The sequence below is a fragment of the Aspergillus pseudodeflectus genome (assembly GCF_044049435.1).
Source record: "Aspergillus pseudodeflectus strain CBS 756.74 chromosome Unknown BJX68scaffold_41, whole genome shotgun sequence".
NCBI classification, from domain to species: domain Eukaryota; kingdom Fungi; phylum Ascomycota; class Eurotiomycetes; order Eurotiales; family Aspergillaceae; genus Aspergillus; species Aspergillus pseudodeflectus.
The window spans coordinates 216,506-242,907 of NW_027263817.1; the positions used below are offsets into that span (position 1 = coordinate 216,506).

Genomic DNA, 26,402 nt, shown 5'->3' on the forward strand with positions numbered 1-26,402 from the left:
GATGTGACTCTGCGATACGAGCTCATCGTCTGACGCCGACTTAAAAGGCTCCCTGTCCTCGCACAGCGTTTTTCATTCTTTCCAGTCAATTCAAAATGAGCGCTGACAGGCCCACCCCCATCCCATATCGCCAGTATGGCGACCCCGAGAGTGCCCATGGGGCCCCGGAGTCGAAAACCGGCACGATGCAGGCAATGGTCGAGGCGGATCTGCTCGACGAGCGGTACAAAGTCACCCAGCGCGGGCTCAAAACACGCCATGTGCAGCTCATGGCCCTGGGTGGCACCATCGGGACGGGTCTCTTCGTGGGCTCCGGACAGGCGCTGAATATCGGCGGCCCTCTCTCGCTCCTCCTCGGCTACGTCTTCATCTCGACTCTGGTCTACTGCATCGTCACGGGCATCGCAGAGGTCGGCGCATACCTGCCCGTCCACGGCGGGACAATGAGCTACCACGGCTTCCGGTACGTCTCGCGGAGCATGGGCTTCGCAATGGGATACCTGTACTGGTACTCACTCGGCATCCTGGTCCCCTACGAAATCGTCGCCGCCTCGCTAGTCATCGGATACTGGGAGAACCCTGTGCCCATTGCGGTCTGGATCACCATCATGCTCGTCGTGATTGTGCTGCTAAACTATCTCCCCGTCGGTGTCTACGGCGAGACGGAATTCTGGTTCGCGGGAATCAAAATCATCACACTCGTCGGCCTCCTCATCCTCTCCTTCATCCTCTTCTGGGGCGGTGGTCCGAACCGCCAGCGACTCGGCTTCCACTACTGGAAGGACCCCGGCGCGATGAATACATACCTCGTTACCTCGAACGGCAACACGGGCCGGTTCATCGGGCTCCTGCAGTGTATCGTCAAGAGCGCGATCGCATTCATCTTCGCGCCGGAACTCATCATCGTCACGGCGGGTGAGATGGAATCGCCCCGACGAAACGTACCCAAGGCGGGTCGGAGGTATATCTACCGACTCGTCATCTTCTATATCCTCGGCGCACTCGCCATCGGCGTAATCTGCTCGTCGCAGGATAACGCGATTCTAAACGGGGATACGAATAACGCTTCTGCGTCCCCCTTTGTCGCGGCGATTCAGAACGCGGGCATCCCCGTGCTCCGGCATATCGTCAACGCCGCGATCCTCACCTCTGCATGGTCCGCCGGGAATTCCTTCCTGTACATGTCCTCGCGCTCCCTCTACGGCCTCGCCGTCTCCGGAAACGCGCCACACATCTTCAAGACGTGTAACCGCTGGGGCGTGCCCTACATCGCCGTGACAGCCTCCTCCCTCTTCGCGCTGCTGAGCTACCTCGCCGTAAACAACAGCGCATACACGGTCTTCAACTGGCTCATGAACTTCACAAACACCTCGGGATTCATCTCCTGGATCTGCTGCTGCATCGTGTACTTCCGCTTCGACGCCGCAATCAAAGCACAGGGGATCGAGAAGCCATACAGCTCGCGCCTGCAGCCCTACGGGATCTACGTCGGATTGGCGTTTGCCATCTTCTTGTTGTTGATCAATGGATTCACCTGCTTCTTCCCGTCGAATTGGTCGGCGAGCACGTTCTTCACGGCGTACGTGGGCATTCCGGCGTTTGTGCTGCTGTATGCGGGGCATCGCGTGTGGTATTGGGGGGATCCGTGGGTTTGGAGGGCGACCGAGGTGGATCTTGTCACGGGGCTCGAGGAGATTATTGCGGCGGAGAAGCCGCCCCGGCCCAGGGATACGTGGGGGAGGAAGATGATGGCTTTGGTTGAGTAGGTTGTCTAGTATTTCTATGGTCAGAGAATGTTGGAAATGCGTCTATGAAGTGATTAGGTATTAGGATTATGTGGTGGTTATATGTATGGGTAGATGATATGGTAGAGGATGAAATGTACAAGACGATCTTCACTCGAGACTTGAGTAATGAGTTGGAGTTGAGTGAATGGGTCAGTTGTCCCTGACGATGTAATACCCCCCGACAGCCTCGTGCTCAAGCCCGCTCCGCACCCCAATCTTCTCAATGATTTTCTGCCCACGCGTCACGACATTCCCAGCGCCGTCCTTCGTCCGGTCAAACCACCCCTTCCGGTCGGGCGTAGCGTCCGGCGCCCAGAGTGGGTGATCGAGGATCGCCTGGACGTACTCTGTGTCGTAGTACTCCGCCTGGATAGCCGCCTCTGCCGCAGCTGCATGCGCAGCGGCAAGATCGCGTTCTGTGCGCGCGGACGGGGCCGGGAGATCCGGGCGAAGAAAGCCGAGGAGGCGAACGGTGAGTGAGGACGGAGGCGGATGTGGGATTGGATCGTGGAGCAGGCGGAGGGTCGCGACTTTGCGAGTTGTGTGGGAGAGCGAGACGGGGCCTGTGGCTGCTGTGCCGTCCCAGGAGCGGACGGAGAGGATGCTCATTTGCCAGGGCTGGTCTGGGCCAAGGCGCGTCCAGCCGAAGAAGAAGCCGCGTAGCTTGTCTTGAATGTCCGAGGGAATTTTGACCGTCATTCGGGTTGGGTCGATTAATTGGATTGGGCGCGCAGTGACGCTGAGTGGGTAGGGCGTTTGAGGACCGTTTTCAATTGAGGGTGGTGCATGTGAATCTGGGGTGTTTTCGTCCGAGCGGCTGGTTATCGCTTCGTATGCTGTAGTTATGGCTGTTTCCCCCAACCAGCCAGGTCTGTATCGTGCAGTGACGGTCGAGGCGACGGTAGTCACCGGAGTCACAAATCGTGAAGCCATTGCCTGCGCGTATGTCCCGGCGACGAGTGCACCGACTTCCAGCGGCAGGGTCGTGAGGCTCGCGCCGCGGAGCGAACTCGGATCGATTGAGGTAGAGAGGATGCGAAAGACCGGACTGCGACAAAGAACCTTCTTCTCGCCCTGACACAGGATCAGCTGAAAGTAACCGTCCTCTGCATCCGGCGGTATTCGCGCAACGGTAGTCTCCCGCAGCCGATGCGTATCCCGGACGCGCCTGGACGCCTTCTTGTAGAACTTGGCAATATCTCGCTGCCACGCGCGCTCCTTGTTTGTCTCAACCTGATCTGCACGAATCGCGACCGACGGCGAAACGTTCACCCAGTCGTCATGAAGCCGAAAGAGCGCCTTCGCGCGCATTCCCGTCTTTCCACTCCACCCTTTGCATTGTAGCCAGAGCGATCGGTCTGCGGGGAGTGGGGCGTCGGCGAAGATCGAGACGGTTACGGAGGTCGTGGGGCCGCGGTAGAAGACGACGCCGTGCGAGTGGCGGAGGATGGAGTAGTGTTTTGTTGATTCGGAGGGGTGGTGGATGAGGCCGCCGAGGAAATGGCGCGCGTCGGCGGCGAAGGAGGGTTTGTCTGAGGAGGATTCGGGTGGAGGCGGAAGAGACGTCTCTGCTCGGGGGATCGGCGGTGGTGGTTGTATGTTTGGCGGCGGTCGGAGATTCGGTTGACTTCGGTGTCGAGGAAGCGGATGAGGGCGAGGAGGTTGGAGAGATGGCGAGAGAGATGGAGCTGGTGAAGGTGGAGGAAACTGAGGGGAGCGGGAGTGAGGAGAGTGAGGAGAACCGGAGGCCGGGGAATACGCGGTGTAGGGATTGTAGGCGACGTAGGGACTGGGGGAGTACGGGGGCGGAGGCGGCGGAGTGGGTGTCAGGGGTCGCTGCACGACGCCATACTCGACTGGCGAGAGAGTTGGCGCCGGTTTGCGTTTGATGTCCATCGAGATGAGAACATTGAAGAAATCTTGAACCATCAGTAGATACCTGGCTGCGAGAGTTGCTTTGTTGGCAGTACAAGGTCACGTGATGACGATGCATTCTCTGACCTTTTACCAAAGCACTTCTCTAAACAACAACATTTTGGCCTTGGAAACAGGCAGCCGCAGTACCGGACTTGGTGACCCTTGATCTGATTGTCCGTGGAAAAATCGTACGCGAACCACGTTTTTCACTCCCGCAGGGATCGTCTCAGCCAGTTGCAACCGTCCTCACCCTTTGCTCTGCGTCAGGAAGGGAACACCATGACGGACAACGGCCGGTGATTCCCACTATTCCACCTGGCCACTATGAGGAAATCGATGACTTTGAGAGAGAGCATCAGTGGGACGGTTATATGGATGACGATGAGGACTATGAATGGGAAGTTTAAGAGCACGAGTACACCACACCTGGGGTTCAGGCGCACATGATCAAAATTCGACTATCTTTGACCCATGCCGAGGAAGAGGAGTTTCCTTGGATGGAAGACTTCAATGCCAGATGCAGTTGCAATGGTGCCACTGTAGCCACTGCTAAGGCGCGGTACATCGATCGAGAGCGCATTCGCTCCCATTTTTGGCAACAGATGGAGGAGCCCAGCGAGGAAATGAACAAACTTGCCTTCGAGGTCTTTGACCAGTATGGGATTGTCAAATCGAAATTCATGGACCATCCAGTGCAGCGAGGAACTGGAGTCTGGGGAGACGAGCTTGATCGTGGCCCCCTTTTCCTGATCGAGGAGCTTCATGTCACCGCACTCGAATATCGTCGGAAAGGGCTGGGACAGAGAATAGTGTCCCTGCTTCCGGATAAAGCACTGAGGTACTTCGAGCTCATCGACCAATTAGCGAAGTCTTACCGACAAGCCACTGGGTCTGCTGCGCAGCCGTTGATCCTCCATGCGCTTGTGCTACCCGGTCGGCTGAATGCTGACGCTCAACTCCAGTCGGTGGGCAAGTCCGTACGAGAAATACTGGACATGAATGCTCAAGCTCTTGACGGCATTTTGCAATTCTGGCGGAAGTGCGGCTTCCGGCGGATCGGTGCGTCCAAGTGCCTTGCATTCTCTTTCGATCCTCAACATCCGTCTCGCGCCCTTGCAGTGGCTTCTGATTTCGATCCTCAACCTGACCTTGGCAACAATTTCGAGGACGAAGAGCTCAATGGAGTGAGGTCTCTCAAGGAAGCACAGCAACGTAGGAACGAAAGACTTCGCAACTTGTTACCCCTGCATTACGCAGCCCTCACCCAAAGCGATGATCAGTGCAGAGCCTTTTTTGCGAGCCACACTTCGGGACAGGCCGGTTGGACCAAAACTCTCAGAACAGGTCAATCACTTCTACACATTACAGCCTGCCGGCTCATGCCCCGAAATGTCGAACGGCTGCTCAATAACGTTGATGAAGCCGATTTTCTGAAAGGATGTCGTAATGGGGACGGATTCACACCTCTTGAAGTCCTACAAGACGTTCTAGATTCCGTGCGCTCACAGGGTCAATTCGGTTCCATGAGGATGAACTTATCGGGCGATTTTAAAGGCCACCCCGACAATGCCGTTTCTTGTCTTTCTCTACTAGCCAGCCCGGATGTGTCAATGCTCACCAACGCCTGTCTTCGGTATGGGTGTACGTGTGCTGAATGTCTGAATGGGTTCTTGTCGCCTCGGATGAGCATCTCCTTGACGCACCAATGCGGTAATCTGGTTAAATTCCTCCCTAACCATTTCAAAGATGACAGATGGCGAGTTGACGAATACAACTTCGTCATGCACCTGGATCCCAGTATCCAAAGCGCACTTAGAAGCAGTCGGTCTCTTCTACAAGGTTTTGTCGATATCTTGCAGATTGTCGTAAAGTGTCTTGAGGCGAAGAAGGTTCCGACCCCAGAGAATATCCTGCAGTGCGCCAACGAAAGAAGCATATCAGTACCACACACACAAGAGTACCTGCAACACGCTGGAGCGCAGAAGGGATGCCACGCAGCTCTGCATTTGTTGTTCAATGCTGCTAAAAAGCAGGACCTGAAGGCTGGCGATGGACAGTGTCCACGCAGTCTGGGGCGATCATGGTCAGCCCTACCGGCTTGCAGAAACGATCATGAGTTCAAATTTGTTGCTAAGATGTGTGGCTGCGACGGGGATGGCGTTTGGTAGAAGAGATGAGGTTGCAAACCCTGTAGGGCTTGAATCAGCCAACCCCCAGAAGCTTCTCATGGGGTGTATCCTCTATCTGCTTTCTCATAATCTAAAGCTGGCCTTCAAACGTACCGTGTACGAATGTATACACGCGATGAAGCCGATGAGCCCATCCCGTATCCGGTCGCTAGTTCTGGTTCGCGGCTCCGCTCACCTTTGGCAAGTTAGCCATAATTTTCATCGTGCCCCCATCTTCGCGTAGTCCGAGTACTAGTCCACGGATTTGGATCTGTACGGAAAACTGATGCTATATGCACTTATATGTTGAGTTGAAGTCTAGGTCCACGCGGCACATTACCATTTGGAGGTGAACTAGCTTGCTGGCTGGCATGTGCGTTGGTGGGCTTAGTGTGTTGACAGGATGGGCATTTCTCAATGGGATTTTTATGCTGGCACTCTCCTCCAGTTTCACTCCTTCACTTGCCCACCGCAACCCCGCCCTATCGCTCCGGCCAGGTCCCCTCAACGTCCAATTCTTTTTCACTTGCTTTGGCCGCTCTCCTCATCCTCCTTCACCCCCTTCTCCTCATCCATTACTCTTCGTTTCTGCTGAAGTTACTTTGTTGTGATAACACACTTGACAATCTCAGTTGGCGACCACTTCCCCGTCGGGCGTCAACCAGAACTGAACCCCACAACACCAATTAGAGACACGATGGTGCAAGGTGCCACCGAGGCTAGTGGCAACGACGCCGCCATTCGGACCTTGGTTGCCTTCAATGTGGTACGCGCGTTCCTGACGGAAACGTGGTCTTTGACTAACACAACTCATTCTACGGCAGGCACAGAAGTTGATTTCGAGTCCAGTGAGATAGAAATTAATGGAGATGACTTTTATAGCGAGGAAGAATCTGAATTGTCAGATGGATTCGACGCGGAAGACAGCGATACAGCCCACGAAAACGTCGAGGATCACGAGTACAACGTTTCGACGAGGGGAGGAGATATTTCCCTGAAGATCACGCTCTTCACCCCGAAAGAACTCGACAACCCTGATTGGGTGGAAAACCTCTGTGCAGAATGTACCAGAGATGGGGTGTTAGTCGGCAATGTCCTGGCCAGGCTTATCTGGCGGGGAGCCGTGCGTCCCGCATTCTGGCAGTGAATGGAGCAACTCAGCCAGGACACTTCAGATATTGCTCTGAAGATCTTCAACAGATATGGAATTGTCAAACCAAATCTCAAACATCATCCGATCCTGAAGGGCTCCGGTGTATGGCAAACCGAACTCGACAACGGCCCTCTCGCTACAATCGAATACGTGCATGTCATTCCATCCGAGCTGCGTCGAAAGGGATTGGGGTCCAAGATGTTGGAACTACTCTTGGCAAAGGCACAGGGCTATATCGCTGCCCAAACACAGACTGATCCGTTCCTTGCATTATTTCAAACCCCACAGTCAAAGCTTGACTGTTCAAGCTCACTCCATGTGCTCACGCTCCCTGGTTAGCTTCGAGCTGACGTTGAACCACGGCGAGAAGGCCAACCTCACCGTGAACAGCACCGCATAAACAGCGAGGCGCACGATGCAGCGGTGTCATTTTTTCGCTCCTGCGGGTTCCGGCGCCTAGGCATGTCTGGCTGTTTCGCCTACCCCTTCCAACCCAACCACCCATCTCGGACACTCCTCGTCAACGACGACGTTGACCCACCTTTCTGCGCCGTTGACGAATACGAAGATTTCATAAACCCTGAAAATGGCGAGACCATGCAATCTAACATGGAGCGGTACCGGCTGGACAGCCTGAAAGCCAGTCACCCATTTCATCACGCCGCAGAAACGCTAAGTGACGAGGATTGCCTAACGTTTCTCAAGGACCATGCCAGTAGCGTCGGCTCGGCTCCACCGAACAACACCCAATCTACTCTCTTGCATTCCATTGCGTGTGCTATTAAGCCTCGCAGCCTGCAATGGATCATAGACACGTACAAGAGGCACGCAAGTGGCACTCATCCCGCGATATGCAGGGCTTCACGCCTATCAAGGCGCTCAAGGAGAAGCTTGAAAGCAATCTGTCTACACGGCAGGTTATGCTTATGACGCCGATTGTCTCTGATCAGTTCAAAGGGTTCGGAACTGAAGCTGTCCGGTGCCTCGAGCTACTCTCGACACGCGATGGTAACTCAACTCGGCTGTCAACGCTTGAGGTTCAACGCCTCAAATACGGCTGCACATGTGGATCATGCTTGGAGGGCTTTCTCTCGCCGCGTATGGCTTTTGCTTTGTATTGGAAAGGTGGTGAACTTGGCGATATGCTCTCAGATTTCTCCATGAGCGACGGCAAGAGCTGGGTCGAGTGGCATGAGGATGCTATCGCTTATCTCGCTCGCCAGGGATGTTCAAGCAAACCTCCAGACCAATAAATCCCTACGCTGTGGCTTTGGAAACACCTTCTCCCTTGCCGCCCATTGTCTAGAGAGCAAAATTATCCCGCGAACCCCGAGTATACTCGAGCAACTTGACGAGGAGGGCGAATGGCCTCCGCACACAAAGAACTTCTTCAAGCGGGCGGGCGTTGACGGTGTAAACGCTGCCCTTCTTTATCTTCTCGAGGCCACCGAAATGCAAGACGAGATGGCTGGGGATGGAGAATCCCGGCTTTTGGACGTGCAGGATTACACAGAGTTGCCCCTTTGCCGGAACGATCATGAGTTCGGGTTTGTTTCAGTTTCTTGGGGGCTTCGAGATGATTATCCTCTGTACTGAGCCTTGCCCCTGAATGCATACCGCAGTTCGTGCCCTATCGTGGTCGACAGGGACAGCCACAGGCTTAGGCTAAAAGTATTATTTACGACCAAAATCAGAGCCTGGGTTGTCCCGGGTCGGTATAAGTGGGTTGTCTTACTTATACTCGTTTTGCCACTTCTCTTCCGTTTCCTGTCTTTCTACAATGAGTTTACTGCCACGGAATCGTCGATTCTGTTCGTTTGAGCATATCAAGGGGTTCATGTCTAACCAGCACTCACGCCATTGCAGATGAGTGCCTTCTTCCATGGGCAATAGCATTTAATAGTTCTCATGATCCATGACATACATTATCTAAGCGAGTCTAAAATGCCACTGGCAGATAAGAGCTTACATTCGATTGCCCTGTTCCTTGACTCTATGTCGTTCGTTTCGCCGCCGGACGATACGGGCTCAGAATATAGACCCAAGCAACAGAAATCCGAGCCCCTCAACACAGGGCCTCGGCGAGCAGAACGAAAAGCTCATTACTGAAAACCACAACGCCTATCAAAAGAAACAGATAACAATGGAAGTCAAAGAATGCCTCCCATCCTCCAAAACCAGGTTGGTTGACCTGCCCACTAATTTTGCCGCCAGATGTCTGGAAATGGCGCACGCGGCTCAGGCTGCCTACCAACAGGTCCATAAATCTAACGGTCCCAACAAGCCTCCGATGACAGAAACTCGGACGTCTGCGCCTGTCAAAGAGACGCTCAAGGAAGCAGAGAATCTAATTTAGGAGGTGTTGAAGAGGGAGGATACCAATCACCCACGCTGGTATATGGCTTTAAAAGAAGTCAAGGTATTCGCTAAGCTCATGCGCCTGTACGCGCTTCAAAAGCAGGGCGCGGACGCCGAGAAGGCGCTTCGGGTAGTACATCAAGTATACGAAATGGCCTACCACCCGGACCATCTGAAGGCCGTACACATTGTGAAGCGTCCCGGCCATGCGCTCCAACAGCAGTCGCGGTATAAAGAGGCACAGATGATGTATGAACGAGTACTGAGAATCAAGTCACCTTCGTGCAGATTCATCCATCCCGCGACGACGGGTACGAAAACCTTTCTCGCGAACGTGCTATTGAAGCAGCAGCAGTACATAGAGACCAATACAACTTGACAGGACAGAATGTCATAAGGTTTTGCTTGAAATCCATGAGGCCAAGTCCTCTCGTCACTGTAATTGTTCACGGCAGGAAGCCACGTTCCTTCCAGCTGCGCACATATTTTCTCACCGTCTCCGCTCGCACTTGGCCACCCTTCTGCATCTCCCGCAGCGTCTTCGAATGTTTTTGCGCCACACGCGTGTCCATCGCTCCTCGGCACGACATCCTTTCGAAGTTATCCTCGAACCAATCGGCCATCAGACTGGCGGGGTTCTTTCCGCTGTCGATCCCATGCTGCCTCACTCGTCGAAGCCACTCCGCGAACGGGACGGTTGTCGCTCCCAGCTCCTCCGCTAACACACTCACAACACTGGCCCAGTCCTGCTGTGCTGGATTGTCGACATGGTAAATGCCATCGGGCGCACCGTTCTCAATCAGCAATTCCGACATCACTTGAGCTGCCACATCTACCGGTGTCCATCCCATTCCCCCCTTCAGCGCCGGGAACACACCGAGTGTATGTGAAGCCTTGACCATTGATGGAAAGTGCTCGTGCGTATTCCAGTACGCCGCCTCCTGTGAGCCAGCAATCTGACCTGGCCTGACGATCATCGCCTGGAAGACCTGCGGATACCGCTGCAACGTCTCTTGCACCACTCTCTCACAAACGAATTTTGCCTCGTTGTATCCGTTCGCCATGACATTCTCGATGCCTGTCTGCTCCTCAAGCGCTCCTCCGCCCTTGACTGTACCGATAGATGAGACAAATTGAAAGCGGACTGGTCTTGACTCTGCTGCTACAATGTCGCTTGCTAGGTCGATCAAGTTCCGTAACACCCGGAACTGCCCTTCGAAGCTGGAAAGCGGTTTTATCCCGTCCATTGGCCACGCGTTGTGAACAATATGAGTGACATTAGACTGGAGAGAGTTGTATTGATCGGACGTGAGCCCAAGTTGAGGCATTGACATGTCACCTTCTAGGACGACCAGCTTGCCTTGCTCCAATGTGGAAAGACTCAACTTTCGTTCAGCGAGTGCGTGCTCTTGCCGCTCCTTTGGTTTCGTCTTGCTGACTCGGTTGAGGCACACTATCATGCGGACGTCCGGTAGCCGTGCGAGATGTGCGACGAGATGACTCCCCAGGCTTCCCGTTCCTCCCGTGAGTAGGACGCAAGCTTCACGGGGGGTAACTCTACCCTGTGGGTTGGCTAACGATGCACGAAAACCTTTGACTGCCCGACGAACATATTTTTCCACGGCCTGCGATCTTGCCGTCTGGTTCAGACACGGTGCAAGGTGTTCTTGACTACACTGTGCAGTTGCGAAGATTACCCGCTGTACACTAGCTTCGTTGGATTGTCCGTCCGTCCAGTCGACATGGCCATACCCTACCGCTTGGAGATCCTGTTTCCAGCTTTGCTCACTTGTAATCGCATGCGTGCGTCCGTCGTTGAAGACCCACCACCCGCGAAACAGGCCAAATACCAAGTCAATTGCAAAGACAGGTGTTGTCATTTCCAGCATCATCAACACACCATCGGTCCTCAAAGCTTGCCGCATATGCTTTGTCGACACCTGCAGATTTGAGGTCGCATGCACTGCATTACTCGCGATTATGATGTGTTGACTTCCCTGAAGCTCGTGCGATGGTGGTTTTTCAATATCGTGCACACAGTACCGGATGAACGAATAATCATGGAACTTGCGTCTTGCTTGTGCCAGGAATGCTGGTGAAATGTCGCTGAAAGTATACTCCACAGCTATTGGCAGAGCAGCCAGCAATGGTAAGAACCATTTGGTGCCACCGCCCGTTCCAGCGCCCATCTCGAGGATCTTCAGTGGTCCAGTGTCTTTGGTGGTGGGAGCTAGCTTCCGAACGAGCCGTTTGATGAACTCACCCATGAGCTTGTGTCCGGCTACATTGTGTGGCTCCTCGCCATACATCCATGACACTAGCCGCTGGCCTTCCCGGGTCCCGAAAATCAGCTGTATCCCGTCCTGCTCCCCACGCAGCACCTCGGCGAGTCTACCACCAGTGTAGAAAGTGAGTTTGCTCGCGCCTGCATACTCGGGATACTCCATCTCAATTCGCGAAAGAATAGTGGTGCTCGAATGGCTTGGTGCTTGTTTCTGTGTGCGGATAACCGTGGCTCCGTCCAGGATTACTAGTCCAGCTTCGACCAGCCGATCATACAGATACTGCACAAGTGAGTCGTGCTGCGAATCATATTTGATACGGGAAAGTCGCTGAGTAGGATGCGCATTCCGAATGTCGGTTCCCAGCGTATTGAACGCCTCCAGTGTCAGCACAAGACACAGCTCGATCTGCAAGGGAGTAAAATCATGTAGTCGCCCGCTACATTGATTGTCGGCTAGGAAATCGTCGGTTTGAGCTTTGATCTCGCCAAACGTCTGCACTACAGCCATCTCTGGCAGATGCAAATCGTTCGTGTCAGAGATGCTGGTAATTGATTCCGTGGAGGTAATCAGACATTCACTCTCGCCGCTGCTTGCAGTATGGTCATCGCTACTATATTCGCTGCCGCTGTCTGCCACGTCTCCTACTGCATTTCGTACAATTTGCACCAGGTCTGCGAATGTGTCCGCCTCGAGCAATGCCTCAACCACAAGAGTGCACTGAAATACCTGTTCGAGTTCGCGAGCGAGCTCCATTGCCATCAGCGAATCAACTCCAGCGTTGGCAAGTTGGCTCTCGTCCTCAATTTCACTTGGCTCGACCGCACACAATTCGGCCACGACCTCTCTGACGCGAACAGCTAGATCCTTGGACGGCGTAGGTCTGGCGTTCTGTTGCTTGTCTGTATCCTTGCGCTCTGATGGACCACCACCTAGGAGACGGACGAACAGGCTCTCTGCTACTCGGGAGTACCGCAGGCCCAGGAACATCTCCACTAACTCGCCACCGGGCGTAAAAACAAATATGTCGCTAGTATACCAGCTATCGGCGCGGTGATGGCGTGCCCAGACGTGCCATGTACTAGGCCTGGCGGACGCCATATCTGCAAACAATGGCGTGCGCACCCACTTCTCCATCCCACTGGCGACATAAATCTCCCCCTGATCCCTGTCGGTCATGCAGTTCACCCAGAAGCCACCGCACTGGCTGAACGAGTCACACAAGAATGCATCTGCCCACGTTATCCTTGAATATGACTTCAAAACGCAGCCAGCGCTCTCGTTCCCTTTTCCTACCAGCTTCTGCACCCCGCGATAGGCGTCAGAATACTCCACTATCTCCGCAAATGCACGATAAACATTTCTACCTTGGAGAATATCGTCAACATTCGGGTCCGACAGCAGCTCCACACACTTGCGATGGCTGACTAGTCGTGCGTATCGGGCAAATTCTGCTTGCAGAATCCCATCACTGGCATCGTGCATGGTTATTCGCGCGGTGCAATGCAACAGCCGCCTGGGAGCTTTGGCCTTCGTCGCTTCGCTTAGAAACCTGAGTTCCCACGTACTTCTGCTCCCCATCTCCTTTAGCAACTCAATCCATACGTCGCGGTTTGAGTCCAGAAGAAGTGGTGCATCACTACCTACATCCCAAACACATGGTACTTTGTCCATTCCTTCAGGAAGCGATCTGAGCAACTCAACGGCGTAGTCCAACAGTACCGACGCGGGTGCAATAGGAGCTGTTTTTGCTACCACATGCCCAGACACAGCAGCGATGTACCGAGGATGGTTAGTATGAATAGAATACCTCATTGCCCGGCGGTCAGAGTCAACATACCCGCTAAAAGAAAATAACGGGTCCTCATTTTGCGCATCATCTTTCCTCGCATATTCCTCTCGATCTGCCGCCGGCAGAGGCTTGTTTTCCATCCAGTGGCGGGATTTCTCAAACTGGTAGGGTGGAAGGAAAAGATGACTATACTCTTTGGCCTGCAGTGCGTGATGACCGAGGAATTCGCATGGAATATGATCCTTCCACAGCCCAATCGTGGTAGTGATCAGATTTCCGAGTGCGCCACTCGATGTTATATTGAGAGCATGGAATGAGTGACCTGCAGCGCTGGTTTCGAGAGCTTTTCGGGCCAGAGACGTGACTGTGGAGTTGGAACCAGCTTCGAGCCAGACAGCGGAATCATATCGCGAAGCAAGGCGTTGAACAGCAGCTCCGAAATGAACTGGTTGTCGAAGATGGTCCGCTATTACACTCGATGGTGGTCTTCCTTCTGTTGAGTCTGCAGTAGCACGCTCAAGATGAATGGACGGGGCATGCAGCAACACGCCATCTGTGACAGACCCCAGGGCAGGAAGTAATGGATCTACCAAGGTGGAATGGAAGGCATTCGTGACGTCGAGTCGTTTCGTACGAAACGCAGGATTTACCTCTAGCTTGCTCTCAAGGTCATCCACAGCTGAGGTAGGCCCCGCAATGGTGAAACTTCGAAGACCGTTATAGCAGGCGATGGTTGCCAAGGATCCATGCAAATATTGCTCGACTTGAAGTCTATCACCCTCAACTGCCAACATGGCGCCCGCATCATTGCTCCAATTATCACGGATTATCGCCGCACGACGCACAATAACTGTCAGTGCATCCGACAAAGAGAGCACACCAGATATACAGAGCGCCGTTAGCTCGCCAAAACTGTGCCCAACAACTGCCGCTACTTGTATCCCCGAGCAAATCCAACTTCTTGCGCAGGCGTATTGAAGCGAAAAGAGTTGTGTCTGGAGCTGAACAGGATCTGGAACGGGCGCTGCAGAAAAGATTCCGGGAAATATACTCTTCTGGCCTGCGGTCTTCAGTACATCGTCACAAGCTTCAAGATGGTGTCTTAAAAGAGGAACAGCATCATATAGAACTCTGTTCAGTCCAATGCTTCTTCCGACCTGCCCTCCAAAACACAGGATGACTGGAGGAAGGAATTTTCTTCCACGAACGATATCACTCTCCTCTCCTTGTTCGATTCCCGCCAACCGAGCCGTAAGCTCAGGTATCGATTTTGCTCGAAAGATGCACTTGCAATCCAGACTAGGATTCGACTGTCGCGCGGCATTAAACGCCAGGTTTGCTAATGTCATGTCCTTGTCATCTTCTCGTTGAGCTACAAAAAGTCGCAATCGTGCTGCATACGCCTGCAATCGTGATTTGTCGAGCGCACACAAGCGGAAAGGAAGCGCAACGCCCTCCGCTTGTAACCCCCGAGATACCGATCTGCTCCTCTGGGGTCCCTGGGTGATCACCATTGTTGCGTTAGACCCGCACGCACCATAGTTGTTGATCAGCGCCGCTCGAAATCCGGCCTCCCATGGACGCATGTGCTTAGCAATCTCGATATGGTCGTCTGGCTTAGCCTTGATATGCGAGTTAAGGCTTTCAAAACCTGGCTGCGGCGGGACTTGGCCCCCGTGAATCATCATAACGACCTTTGCGAGTGCCACCAGACCGGATACTCCTTCAGTATGACCGACAAGCCCTTTGACAGATCCCAAGGCAAGCTGTCCAGCACGTTTTGGCCCTCCAAGTACATCACGTACGCTGTGGTATTCTGCGGGATCGCCGGCCTGGGTTCCTGTTCCATGCGCCTCGACAACAGTAATATCCCGTGGATGCAGCCGTGCGCGACGGGTGACCTTTTCAAAAAGCCCTGCTAATGATGGTGCATCCGGAACGACAATTGGGGTACAGTTATCGTTTTGCTCAACTGCCGTTCCAGCAATGGTGGCTAGGACATTATCTCCATTTTCCAGCGCATCGGAGAGCTTTTTGACGTATATGGCCACGAACCCTTCACCACGACAGTATCCATCTGCTTGCCCATCAAATGGTTTACATGCACCCGTCGGTGAAAGAAACGAAGCACCCGCGAGGTTATCATATGCCAGCGGACTGGTAATTGCATTCGTACCACCAACCAGCGCAGCGCTGCAATCCCCATTCAGGATGGCTCGACAAGCATGATGCAGAGCTACAGCAGATCCTGAGCAGGCTGTGTCAATACAAAGTGACGGCCCGCGCCACCCAAAGTAATGCGATAGCTTGCCTGCCAGGAAACTCCGCAGCAGTCCCGTTGCCGCATATGCCGACGCGGTGTGGCAGTTGACATTGTGCTCATAGTCCACTGTACACGATGCTATATAACAGCCTATGTCTTTGTCCTTAGAGGAACGAGAGAAATATCCTGCCGCCTCTAGAGCTTGATAGGCGACTTGGAGGATAAGCCGCTGTTGTGGATCCTGTGACATTGACTCCCGAGGTGACTTCTTGAAAAATTTATGGTCGAAGGCATCGATATCCCGGACAAAGTTTCCGAGCCACATCCGCTTACTTGCTTCAGGACGCCATGGCGTCTCGTAGTTTGCATGTCGTTCTCTGGGCATCTCGCAATGTTGGGATTTGCCGGCACACAAGAGGTCCCAGAACTCGTTGAGATCGTCAGCACCAGCGACCCGACAGGCCATCCCAACAATAGCAATATCGGTATCCGCCGGAGGCCGACTGGCAAGCTCATAGTCGCGGTTTAAATTCTTGGGTAGTTCAAGGTCGGCAAAGTGGATGACACGCTGTGGTAGACGGCGAAGAAAACTCGGTGGAATGCATCGCTCAGGCCCGAATTCGACCACTAGTGAGCGGGGCCCAGTGAGGTATTGTTCGTATACGTCCGAGAACGTTTTGTACCATTCGCAGGGCTCAGCTAAGACCGCTCGCAGCACTATTTCGTGGACAGGCCCGGAGCGGACTGGTTCGGCAGTGGTGTTCGTTCGCAATGGGCGAGTTAGCTCCGAGGCGTCTGGGAGCTGAAAGCCTTGCTCGGCTTTGCAGAGGGCGAATAAAGCAGGTAATGTTTTCTCGTGTCCAGGCCAATGATACCGCCCATTGAAGTCCACCAAAGTCGCAGTGAAGCCTGCAGACTGCAGCGACTGTTGCAAGTCGACCACATTTTTCCGAGGTGCCATGACTGTCGCGCGATTTTCGTCATACCGAACGGTTGTATACGACTGGCTTGTCAGCTCAAGTGCCCGAATGTAGTTGCGACGGAGATGCGTACCCCGTGGTATTGATCAAGGATTTTATCCAACTGCTCCTCAATATCTGCTGTTCTCCACGCGGTCGCCAGACTCGTGTATGCCTCTTCTTTCTCCTGCACATCCCCCAACGCCCCAAGCAAGATCGCCAGCCTTAGTGCCCCAGCACCCAATCGTCGCAGTTGCTCTTGGTTCCTCGCAGCAGAGACCACGACTCCACTCAGAAGCCCAATGCAGAATCCGACGATCTCGACAACGGCGCTCGAACCCTCCGCTCCAACAGTTTCCCTCTTACATCCCGGTTTCGCTTTGGTCAACTTGAGGTACTGCCCATACTGCACAAAATGGGTCATCATCAACAGAGGTGCCAGTTGGGTATAACTCAGCGGAAACTTTGCTGTGGATAGATCATCGCAACGGAACCACCGATCTAGCTCCCGGAGTTCTCTCTCCCCGGGTATCGCGTTCAAAGAAGGAAGATGTCTTGTCTCCGCTGCGGTCCGATAGTGCGCTGGCAGTTCGTCTAGTACATCGATCATCCAATGATGCTCGGGATTATCGAGAACAGTGGCTCGCAGACGCCGGAAGTCGCCAGCATCAAAGGAAAGCCATTGGCATCCGAAGACGAGGACAACATTACCAACACTCTTTCCCTTGGGCCTCCCATTGCTGTTTTCCTTGGATTGGTCACTACCGTTGATCGTTTCTACCGAACGTAAGGATGAGGCGGATCGGCTTCTGCTCGCCATGGCCGCCGTTGTGATCGACACAGAAACGGAGGCTCTGACAACGTCCAGGTCCGGATACGAGAATCCTGCAAAGGTGACTCCTAACCCGTGTCTGCATCCGACATGCTCATATACAACGACCCAAAAGCCATTCTTTGTTTGCCTCGCACCTCGTCTCCGTACTTCGGTGTTGTTTCCTAAACAGTGGTAAGGAGTTATGGCCTGCAGACAAGGTATGAAACGGTGAAACCATCCAGCATATCAACCAGAGGACCAGCAAAAGAGATTAAAGACCGCCCCTCCTCAATCCCCGGCTCTGCAAGCTCGACCGTTGTCGCCAACGGCTGCACTGCTAATACGAGCGACGGCACTACAGCAATACCAAGACCATAATTACCTTTTCCGCACCCCTGCGCTGTACATCCGGAGTTTTGACAGGTCCTCGGCGTATCTCCTCGGCGTTCGGTCGCTCGAGGCCTAGAACCGATATGTAACACCGCGTCGTGCCGAGAGGTGTCCCAAATGCCAGGATCGTTTGGTCCGAGCGGATTCAAAGCTTTGGATAGGGTGGAAGAAATCGGCAGGCCTGGCGGGATGAACTTCCGACCAGTGTGGGTGCTTCCCCGTTTGTTCTTTGTTTACTCCTTTTGCGGCCTCGGAGTTTTAATCTCACGGATACAGCAGGCTCTGCTCGCATTTCCGCGCGAATCTGCTCAATGCAAATGGGGGCTGACTAGGCTAACGCATATATAGAGGGTAGATCGATCACCGGTTATAGTTTTCATTTATTATGGAAGAATGGTGCGATTATATCTCTATTATCTCTGCAGCCGGACCATCGTTGCAGTACTCCTTCTCAAACCAATTCAAATCAACGCCGTTATATGACTGATATATGCTATCGCTGTTGATCGCGATCTATGCAACGTACAACCTATGATCCAGTCACAGGGGCCGAGAATTATATATGCATACGAAAACATCCAGTCTAAGCAGGTATGGGCTCGCGCGGGCTCTGGGCAGCGTTCTTGACTCGATCGAGATCTTGAAGACAAGCCAGTACGTCCTGCAGCATGCCGTCAAACCCCGCGTCGAGGTAGCCGTGGCCAGCGAAAAACTCGGTGCACATCATCAGCGGGATTGGAGTCAAGGGGTGGACCTATTCTGTTAGTCGCCGCAAGGTATGTGAGGGAGGGGCTTGGCCGTACTTTGAAATAGCCAAGCTGACCCTGAAGCTTGACCAGTTTCACCACTTCGTGCGCTGCCATCACGCAGAGTCGCTCATACTCGATGATGCCGAGGAGGTGGTCGCCGGTTTTCCAAGTGATTGACTCGAGCACGCTATGCAGAAACAAAACCATTGTCTGCGCGACTATGCGCGCAAACATCAACATCGGGTCGACTTGCGGCGACGTCGAGAGCAGCCGAATACGGTAGTTGAGCATGTCGTGCAGCCACTGGTGTCGGGACCAAAATCCCTCGAAAACGGCCATGTCGCCACTGACGCTTATTTGCTCGACCGCTACTTTTTGTCGGTGGGCAAGAGCTCGGCCGCAGATTGTCGCGAGGACAATGCACTCGCTAAAGGAGGATATCGGGTGGACATTGTCGGTGTTTCCCCTTGCCATCACCTCCGACAAGTACTGCGTTACCGCCGGGTGTCCTGCCTGGAATTCCTCCTCTGGAACGGGTAGTCGCGTCGCAATCTGCAAAGGTTAGTTGTGTCTCTTTCTTCTTGTGTGGTGTCGTACTAATTGTTCGTTCAAGGTGAACGGCAGTGCGTTGTGGAAGCTTATGAACCGGTCCAATGAGTAGGCCATCCAGAACGTGCGCCTGCGCTCCTCCAGTCCCGTCCAGTCAATCAAGCTCGTCTCCTGGTCCCGTGCAACCATCACCGGATTATTGGGATCGTCGAGCTCATACAACCTCATCCCTAGCACAAGGCGGCAGCAGCGACCGGCGCTCATCCACGCTTGCAGGGGTGAGAGCTGCATGTACTCGTAGACGCAGATCAGGACCCACGCCTGCGCCTGTTCAATGCTTCCGTTTGGATCCGCCCGCTGGGTTTGCGAGTCCAGTGCGTCTAGCATGCGTCTTGTCTCCTGGTAGAGTGAGTCTCTAAGGGAGCGGAACTGTGCCGAGAGAGATGCTGCGACTGTCCACATGGCGTATTGCAGGCATGTTTGGCCCTCGCTCTTCTTGTGCTGTTTCGACCAGATGTGGTATCGCCATCGCTGAAGGATCGGAGCAAAGGGATGCACGCGATCGAAATACAGTTGGTCGCTATTCCTTAGCGCGGGGGTCTCGATGGTGAGGAAATGTACTTACAGGTCAGCTCGCGTCAGCTCGGAAACAAGCCCCGATCGTGGCGAACCCGGCGATCTAGGTGATTTCGTGCCCGCCCTGCGGTCCTCTGTTGCTGTCGTGCCTTCCCTGTACCCATTGATCTCCCGCAAGTGATCCTCTTCCGACTCGCAGTCAAGTTCCGGATCGTCTAGCAGGGCGGTCATCTGCTGGTTGATCTCAGGATGCTGGTCGGCCAGACAGCGCTCGAGGGCGGCTACTCGCTCAGCTAATGTCCTTGACGACCTCGAGAAGACAAACCTACCGATGCGAGTTCGCAGGGTCCGTAACTGGCCCTTCCGCGGCCCTCGAGGGAGCCTGGTTGTGCTGATCTTGCATTCAAGGCCGCTCTCATAGCAGACCTGACACTGCGGTCGTTGCCGGTCGCATCTTACCTTGCGTCTGCGACATTCCTCGCAGGCAGATCCCGGCCGTTGACGCGAAGAGTGCGCAGGCGAAGTGGAGGGCGACAACTCTGTCTTCATTGCGAATGTGTCTGTGTCGCTGCAAGATGATGCGAGGATGTCGTGTCGGTTTCCATGCACCAGAGCTATAGAGGACCCTGAAGTCTGCAGACCCAACGCTGTGCTTCGTTGGAAGGAGAATTAAGTAATAATGACAGAGCGGGACAAGAAGCTTGAAGAATTGCAATAGTAATTGCTTTTGTCAGGTTGCTTTTCCGCTTCCTTCAGAAGGAAAAAAAAAAGGCAGAAACAAGAAACACCACGACGAACTAATCTCATTGACGAAAGAACAATGATTTACCAACGGACCAATCCTCGACTGCCAACTTGGAACTGAGGAGATGACGGCGGAAGAGGGTGAAAAAAGAAAGAGGTTCCCCGGGGACGAACGAAGAGGCAGCGAGTGTGATAGTGGTCCAGCACTGCAGGATGCAGGGTGTGAGTGGCAACCAGCAACATCACCGTCGAGGTGATCTCGCGAACGGGTTCCTGCCGGATTCGAGATACACAGCGTGCTACTGGATCAGGCAAAAGCTGACCAGGGCCGACCCATGCACCCATGCGCCCCAAGGTTGAGAGGGAGTTCCAGCTGGACGGTCGCCGCGCCGGACGATGTCGGTGTGTGGCGCTATTGAGATCTGGCCTGGCTACGGCACAATTATAATCGCGATGGATTCACTTTGGGGGCGCAGAGACATGCAACAGACTGGGGTCGCAGAGTCACGACTTCAGAATCAGGTGGAATCCTACGAGAGCGACTCATTCGCGAGCTCGGGTCGGTGAGGGTTCAGCCAGCCACCATAATCTGCTGGCTCACTGGCGCACTGGGGCTCTTGGTTGCTATCGAGGATCGACCGCTGCGGGTCTGTAAATCTTCTGCAGAGAAAAAGGTTAAGTCGTTCTGAAGTCCCAAGAGGCAGCATCTGACGCAGACGGCTGAAATCTGAAGAGCGAAGGATTTGACGTCCACGAGTTTGACTGGTTGGACGACAGGAAAAGAGTCCCGAACTAAGGGACCCCTGCAATAATACAGACTGGCTCTCACTTTGCAGAATTCAGTGAGCCTCTGAAATTGGGGTTACTAAACTTTGCAACTACAGTCAAATTGCGCGATCGGTTTCATCTCAGCTGTCGGCCTGTCGCACTTTGTCGGCGGTGCTGTCTGACCTGGAGAAAACGACGCACAAATTCAGACGCAACACGACACTGAGACAGGGATGGCCTTGATGATCGACGGCCCAAGCTCTCACTGCCTCTCAGTCAGTGGCTCCAAGAGCGTGGCAGGATCCGAGCTGTGCGGCGCTTTGCTAGTGGATGGGCCAGAGGCTCAATCGTGGGATTCGTGGCTCTGGGTGGCCGATCCGATTGACCATGCAGCGCCGATCGGAATCGCATCGTCTGCCTTGGATTTCGTTGTACCCATTGTCACGGAGCTTTTCTCCCTTTCATTGTGAGTTGACAGAGGGTTAAGTGCTGACGCTCAGATGACTTGCAGGTGCGTAGGCCCCGGGGTCTGGTGTGCTGTGCTCAAGCCTCGGGTTCTCAATAGCTCAGAGTTCAGCGACAAAGAGAGATGTTGTTTTTTTTTTTTTTTTTCCGTGCTGCAGATTGGTCGGGTCGCAAGTGGGCTGGATTGTGCGCTGGTGAGATACTAGTGGCTATAGTCGAGCGACTAATGCCTGATCAGCGCGCCACAAACTCGTAGTTTGGATTGCAATGCCCACCAGCAAGTGTTGGGTGACCGGATGTGCTCGGTTTGCTATTTAATCCACTTTGTCCGGGTTCTTCTTGTGCCTTCTGGAGTCGAGCAAGTGTTGTATATCATGATATGTAAGAGTACTCGCAGCCTCGCACAGCGTCCAGGGACGAGAATATGAAACAGTCTCGGCGGTTTCACATCTCGCTGGCCAGACCAGGGGCGGTAAACCAAGAGTAGATGTATGAAAATAAACCTTCGTATCCCCAAGACATGCGACCAAGCCATGTCGCAGCAAAATGAGCTTCCAAGACATTCTGGGCCAGCTACCTCTGCTGAAAAGCTACACACACATCCTGCTCTGTTTCTCTCTCCCTGATTCACATCGCGAAGCTGCCCTCGTTTCGTTGCAATCCGCGACAAACCGCCTCATCGCCGCATTCCCCTTTCTCGCGGGCCATGTCGTCCACGGGGGCATCGCCCCAGGAAACTCGGGCGCGTTTACAGTTGAATACGATGCGGATAATCTCCCCGGCCACTCGATTCTCACCGTCCAAGACATTTCCGGCCTCATGCCCCCGTATAGGACTTTGTCCGCGGCGCAGGCATCCCCGTCTATGCTTCCTGGGGACATCGTCGCCGGACCACGACCAGCTTTCCCAAAATCCTACACTGACGATGAGCCCGCGCCAGTGCTGGAAATCCAGGTGTCACTGCTGCACGGCGGTCTCCTCCTCGATATCGCCGCGCAACATAACATTATCGATGCAACGGGGATTTTCTACATTGCGAACCTCCTCTTCAAGTTGATAAACACTAAAAATACGAACCCAGTTCCTCAGGCCGACCTTGTCTTGGGCAACCGCGATAGACGAGACATCATCCCCCTCCTCCCAGACAATGAGCCTTTTCCCAAGGACCTCGATCTAGATATCTACACGGGTCCACGTCCTCCCCCGATCAATCCAGACATCTTGTCCGAGTTCAAGTGGTATCTTCTGCATTTCACCCCCGAGTCCATATCCTCCATCCACACAGAGGCGAACAGCACACCGCCGGATTTCGTCCGCGGGATTCCCTCGGTTTCCGTCAACGACGCACTCACAGCGTTTACATGGCAGTGTCTGACGAGGGCGCGGTGCGCGCTGTATCCTGATTTCTCCACCACCACCACCACCACCACCAACAGCGCAGGCGAGGCAACCGAACCAACAACCCAACTCACCCGCGCCGCGGACCTCCGCCGCGCCATGGCGCTCACGCCGGCGTACATGGGCCACATGGTGCGCACGTCGAACACGCGCCTGCCCGTGCGGATCGTCACGGCGTCGTCGCTCGCGTATATCTCCTCCTGCCTCCGCGCCACACTACGGAGGGATACAAGCCCGCACGCTGTCAGGGCCTACGCGACGCTCCTCGCGCGGACGCCGGATAAATCGCGGATCCTGTATGCTGGAGGCTTTGATCCGCTGAGGGACTTGAGCTGCTCGAGTGTGGCGCATGTGTCGATTCCGCGGTTTGGGCAGCTGGGAGAGGTGGAGTTTGTAAGACGGCCGACGACGGGGGTTTTGCCGGGAGGGATGTATGTTGGGCCTGCCGTGGGGGAACGAGGAGAACCAGGAGGAGGGAGAGGAGGAGAGAGTGGGTATAGAGGGGTTGATGCGGCGGTTTGTTGGAGGGTTGCTGAGATGGAGTGGCTTAGGGGGGACGATGCCTGGAGTAAAAGGGTTGGAGTTTTCGAGTAGGGGAGGGGCAGCTGGCTGCTATAGATCCGGTTAGTAAATGTGACTACGCTAGATAATTTGATATCCAAGTAGCCATGCTACCCTAGGTAGCAGCTTGTATGTACGCATTCGTTGGCTCCAATGACGCGATGATATATACCCTGTCAGGCACTCGACTTGGAAGCAACCAATATATGTCCGTGGATAGTCAGTCGTAGTACCTTCTAAGCAACAGAGCATGAAATCATTCACTAGGATACACCTATGCGGATTTATTTCGATCTTTCCCTCACGCTCCACTCTCCCAACTCCTTATTTGAACCTGCACACGAAGAGTACGTCTATGAGCAGGCTGATATCGAAAGTAGACGACTTGAAGACAGGCCAACGCTTGCGCGTTTGCTCCCAGTTGTGGTATTTGGTTCCAGCGTCGTGGCAGACTGACTCTACGAACATGCTGCTATAGAGTATTGCCTTGCGGGGAGACGACCAGATGGGCCCAAGGAATCACCAGCCCGTTCTGGAATTGGTAGTATTATCTGCCGAGCTAGATCCGGGACACCACACCCCGCATAGTACAAGCATATCCCCCAACCCAGGAACCAGCCCCTCTAATCCCTCACCCCCTGCTCGGTAACCAACGCCCGATTCAAATCATACTTCTTGACAAGAACACTCAGACAAAGCCCCACGCCCGCGACACCCGCTAAAAACCCCCAGAACACCCTTAGCGAATCCACATACGCGCTCTTCAACTGGCTCTTCTCCACCGAGTTTTCCATACCCTGGATAACAGTAACGAGCGCCGCAGCGTCGCGGCTTAGTTCCGCTGCTCGCGATGCCCAGGCGTCGTGGCGGAGCAGCTCGCGCCGCATGCGGTTCTGGAAGATTACACCACCCACGGCGATGCCGAGCGCTTGCCCGAATGCGCGGAAGAAGACGACCATGGCGACGGCTACTGTGAGGTTCTGATTCGTGGCGGAGGCCTGCACGGTGCAGACAATTGCGGCTGTCAGGAGGCCTAGTCCGAGACCGCTGGGGAGATTCAGGAAGATCCACTGGACGGTCTTTGTGCGTGTGTCGAGGAGACATAGCAGTCCTAATCCAAGTATCGACAGGGACCATCCGAACCAGAGACCCCAGCGGTATCGGCCTGTGAGTGTGACGATGACGCCGCAGATTATGGCGGCCGGCGCGACGGTGAATGTTTGTGGGAAGAGGGCGACGCCTGTGAGGATTGGGCCGAATTCGTGGATTGCTTGGTAGTACAACGGCAAATAATACAATGCGCCCCAGAGGATAAGGCCTTGCAGACTCGATGTAGCGAATGCAATCGCTGCGCTGCGGTTATTGAAGACCGAATGTGGGATCATGGGGTTCGAGGCGTTGATACTCCAGACGATAAACCCGCATAATCCGGCGGCGCCAATGCACAACGGGACGAGGGTGCGCCATGATGTCCAGGGATACATGACGCCGCCCCAGGTCAGCGGGATAAGGAAGGAGGATATACTCGCGATAAATAGTGGGGTGCCGACGTAGTCGATTTTGGAGAGTTTGGTGCGCAGCGTTCCGCGGGGTTTCTCGAGGCGGAAGAAGAGGAGGACGAGGATTGTGGCCATGGCGATGAAGGGGAAGTTTATGTAGAAGATCCAGCGCTGCTTTGTTAGTATCATGCATGTGAAATTGACGTGGTGAAGAAGGGAGGAGGCGAGTTAGGGCAACTCTTTGGAGGGGACATACCCACGAAATATTATCCGCAAACCCACCCCCCAGTATCGGCCCCAAGACACTCCCAAGACTATACATGGCACTAAGAATCCCATAATAGTTCCCGCGTAGCCTCAACGGCACAAGATCCGTAACAACGACCTCGGCGAGAACCGCAATGCCTCCGCCGCCAACACCCTGGATACATCTCCCGACAAGGATCTGCGTGAAATCGTTCGCAATCCCAGCAACGAGGGAGCCGACGAAGAAGAATGTTATGGAGAAAAGAAGGATCGGTCGACGGCCGAAGATGGTGCTGAATGTTGCGGTTGTTGGTTGGAAGACGGTGCTGGCGAGGAGGAAGGAGGTTCCGCTCCAAAAGGCTTGCATGGCGGTGCCGTGGAGGGTTTTTGACATTATCTGGCTCATTTTGTATCAGTAATGATGGCCTAGTTGGGATAGAGGTTTATGGGGCAGGTACCGGCAGAGCAACAGATATTGAAGTCCCATCAAGGGCAACCATTAGGGTGAGGACAGCCAGCGCGAAGAAGATGAGGCGGCCTGTATTCGAGAGGTGGAAGTCGCGTTGGTCGGGGGCTTCTTCCTCAATCTCGTCTTTGGTCTTGTCTTCATCGTGGATGGCTTTCTCCTCGACGTCATTCTCTTGTTTCTGTCCTGAAGCAGATGGCTGAGGCTGCGATTGAGGCTGCGCCTGGAATGGACCGGCAAGGTGCTCTCTCGCATCCTCCAGAATAGCAGTAATCGTAGAGATCCCCGATGCCATTATCCCAGCAGAGTCTGATACTGTGCAAGAAACCCAGAGATTCAGAAGTTCGCCACCGGCGAAAGAGAGGAAAAGAGGGGGTGGTACAGGATATGCCAGCATCAATCTCCCTCCCCCCCAAAACACCAGCAAACGGACAATGTCCAGACTCTGGAGGGCATCGACAGGGTCGTACCATTTTGTGTAGCACCTTGGAATCAAGG

General features: G+C 54.2%; 7 protein-coding genes across 7 annotated transcripts; 4 read left to right on the top strand and 3 right to left on the bottom strand.

Annotated features, from left to right (window-relative positions):
- The first annotated feature begins 43 nt into the window (after positions 1-43).
- BJX68DRAFT_243027 (amino acid permease/ SLC12A domain-containing protein) lies at positions 44-1,906 on the top strand. The gene has a single exon (XM_071041092.1). The coding sequence runs from the start codon at positions 96-98 to the stop codon at positions 1,764-1,766; it is 1,671 nt and encodes a 556-aa protein (XP_070896151.1). The 5' UTR covers positions 44-95; the 3' UTR covers positions 1,767-1,906.
- On the bottom strand, positions 1,907-3,695 carry BJX68DRAFT_243028 (uncharacterized protein). The gene has a single exon (XM_071041093.1). The coding sequence runs from the start codon at positions 3,681-3,683 to the stop codon at positions 1,938-1,940; it is 1,746 nt and encodes a 581-aa protein (XP_070896152.1). The 5' UTR covers positions 3,684-3,695; the 3' UTR covers positions 1,907-1,937.
- A 452-nt stretch (positions 3,696-4,147) lies between these two features.
- On the top strand, positions 4,148-5,872 carry BJX68DRAFT_269690 (uncharacterized protein; the record flags this gene model as incomplete). Its single annotated transcript, XM_071046418.1, has 1 exon — positions 4,148-5,872. The coding sequence occupies one exon, from the start codon at positions 4,148-4,150 to the stop codon at positions 5,870-5,872; it is 1,725 nt and encodes a 574-aa protein (XP_070896153.1).
- A 697-nt stretch (positions 5,873-6,569) lies between these two features.
- On the top strand, positions 6,570-8,621 carry BJX68DRAFT_277791 (uncharacterized protein; the record flags this gene model as incomplete). Its single annotated transcript, XM_071048396.1, has 10 exons — positions 6,570-6,638; positions 6,726-6,839; positions 6,873-6,995; positions 7,038-7,082; positions 7,119-7,181; positions 7,224-7,359; positions 7,396-7,798; positions 7,837-8,211; positions 8,249-8,438; positions 8,469-8,621. 10 exons carry the CDS (start codon positions 6,570-6,572, stop codon positions 8,619-8,621), a joined length of 1,671 nt encoding a protein of 556 aa, XP_070896154.1.
- A 1,208-nt stretch (positions 8,622-9,829) lies between these two features.
- BJX68DRAFT_277793 (uncharacterized protein) lies at positions 9,830-20,992 on the bottom strand (the record flags this gene model as incomplete). Its single annotated transcript, XM_071048397.1, has 19 exons — positions 19,918-20,992; positions 19,230-19,767; positions 18,687-19,184; positions 18,512-18,637; positions 16,774-17,427; positions 16,685-16,723; positions 16,451-16,645; positions 16,134-16,414; positions 16,028-16,097; positions 15,263-15,988; positions 14,787-15,223; positions 14,674-14,756; positions 14,588-14,637; positions 14,393-14,524; positions 14,338-14,359; positions 14,281-14,307; positions 14,173-14,241; positions 13,506-14,136; positions 9,830-13,475 (listed from the first exon to the last, which is right to left on the bottom strand). Exons 1-19 carry the CDS (start codon positions 20,304-20,306, stop codon positions 9,830-9,832), a joined length of 8,613 nt encoding a protein of 2,870 aa, XP_070896155.1. The 5' UTR covers positions 20,307-20,992.
- A 1,288-nt stretch (positions 20,993-22,280) lies between these two features.
- On the top strand, positions 22,281-23,726 carry BJX68DRAFT_257139 (uncharacterized protein; the record flags this gene model as incomplete). Its single annotated transcript, XM_071043291.1, has 3 exons — positions 22,281-23,119; positions 23,171-23,563; positions 23,633-23,726. The coding sequence occupies 3 exons, from the start codon at positions 22,281-22,283 to the stop codon at positions 23,724-23,726; spliced, it is 1,326 nt and encodes a 441-aa protein (XP_070896156.1).
- A 590-nt stretch (positions 23,727-24,316) lies between these two features.
- Positions 24,317-26,199, bottom strand: BJX68DRAFT_257140 (major facilitator superfamily domain-containing protein; the record flags this gene model as incomplete). The annotated part of the gene is made up of 3 exons (XM_071043292.1): positions 24,317-25,363; positions 25,449-25,835; positions 25,897-26,199. 3 exons carry the CDS (start codon positions 26,197-26,199, stop codon positions 24,317-24,319), a joined length of 1,737 nt encoding a protein of 578 aa, XP_070896157.1.
- Positions 26,200-26,402: the final 203 nt, after the last annotated feature.

What these genes read in the sequence shown, in the direction of transcription:
- BJX68DRAFT_243027 (XM_071041092.1), top strand. Translation starts at nt 96, where the DNA reads ATGAGCGCTGACAGGCCCACCCCCATCCCATATCGCCAGTATGGCGAC.
- BJX68DRAFT_243028 (XM_071041093.1), bottom strand. Translation starts at nt 3,683, where the DNA reads ATGGACATCAAACGCAAACCGGCGCCAACTCTCTCGCCAGTCGAGTAT.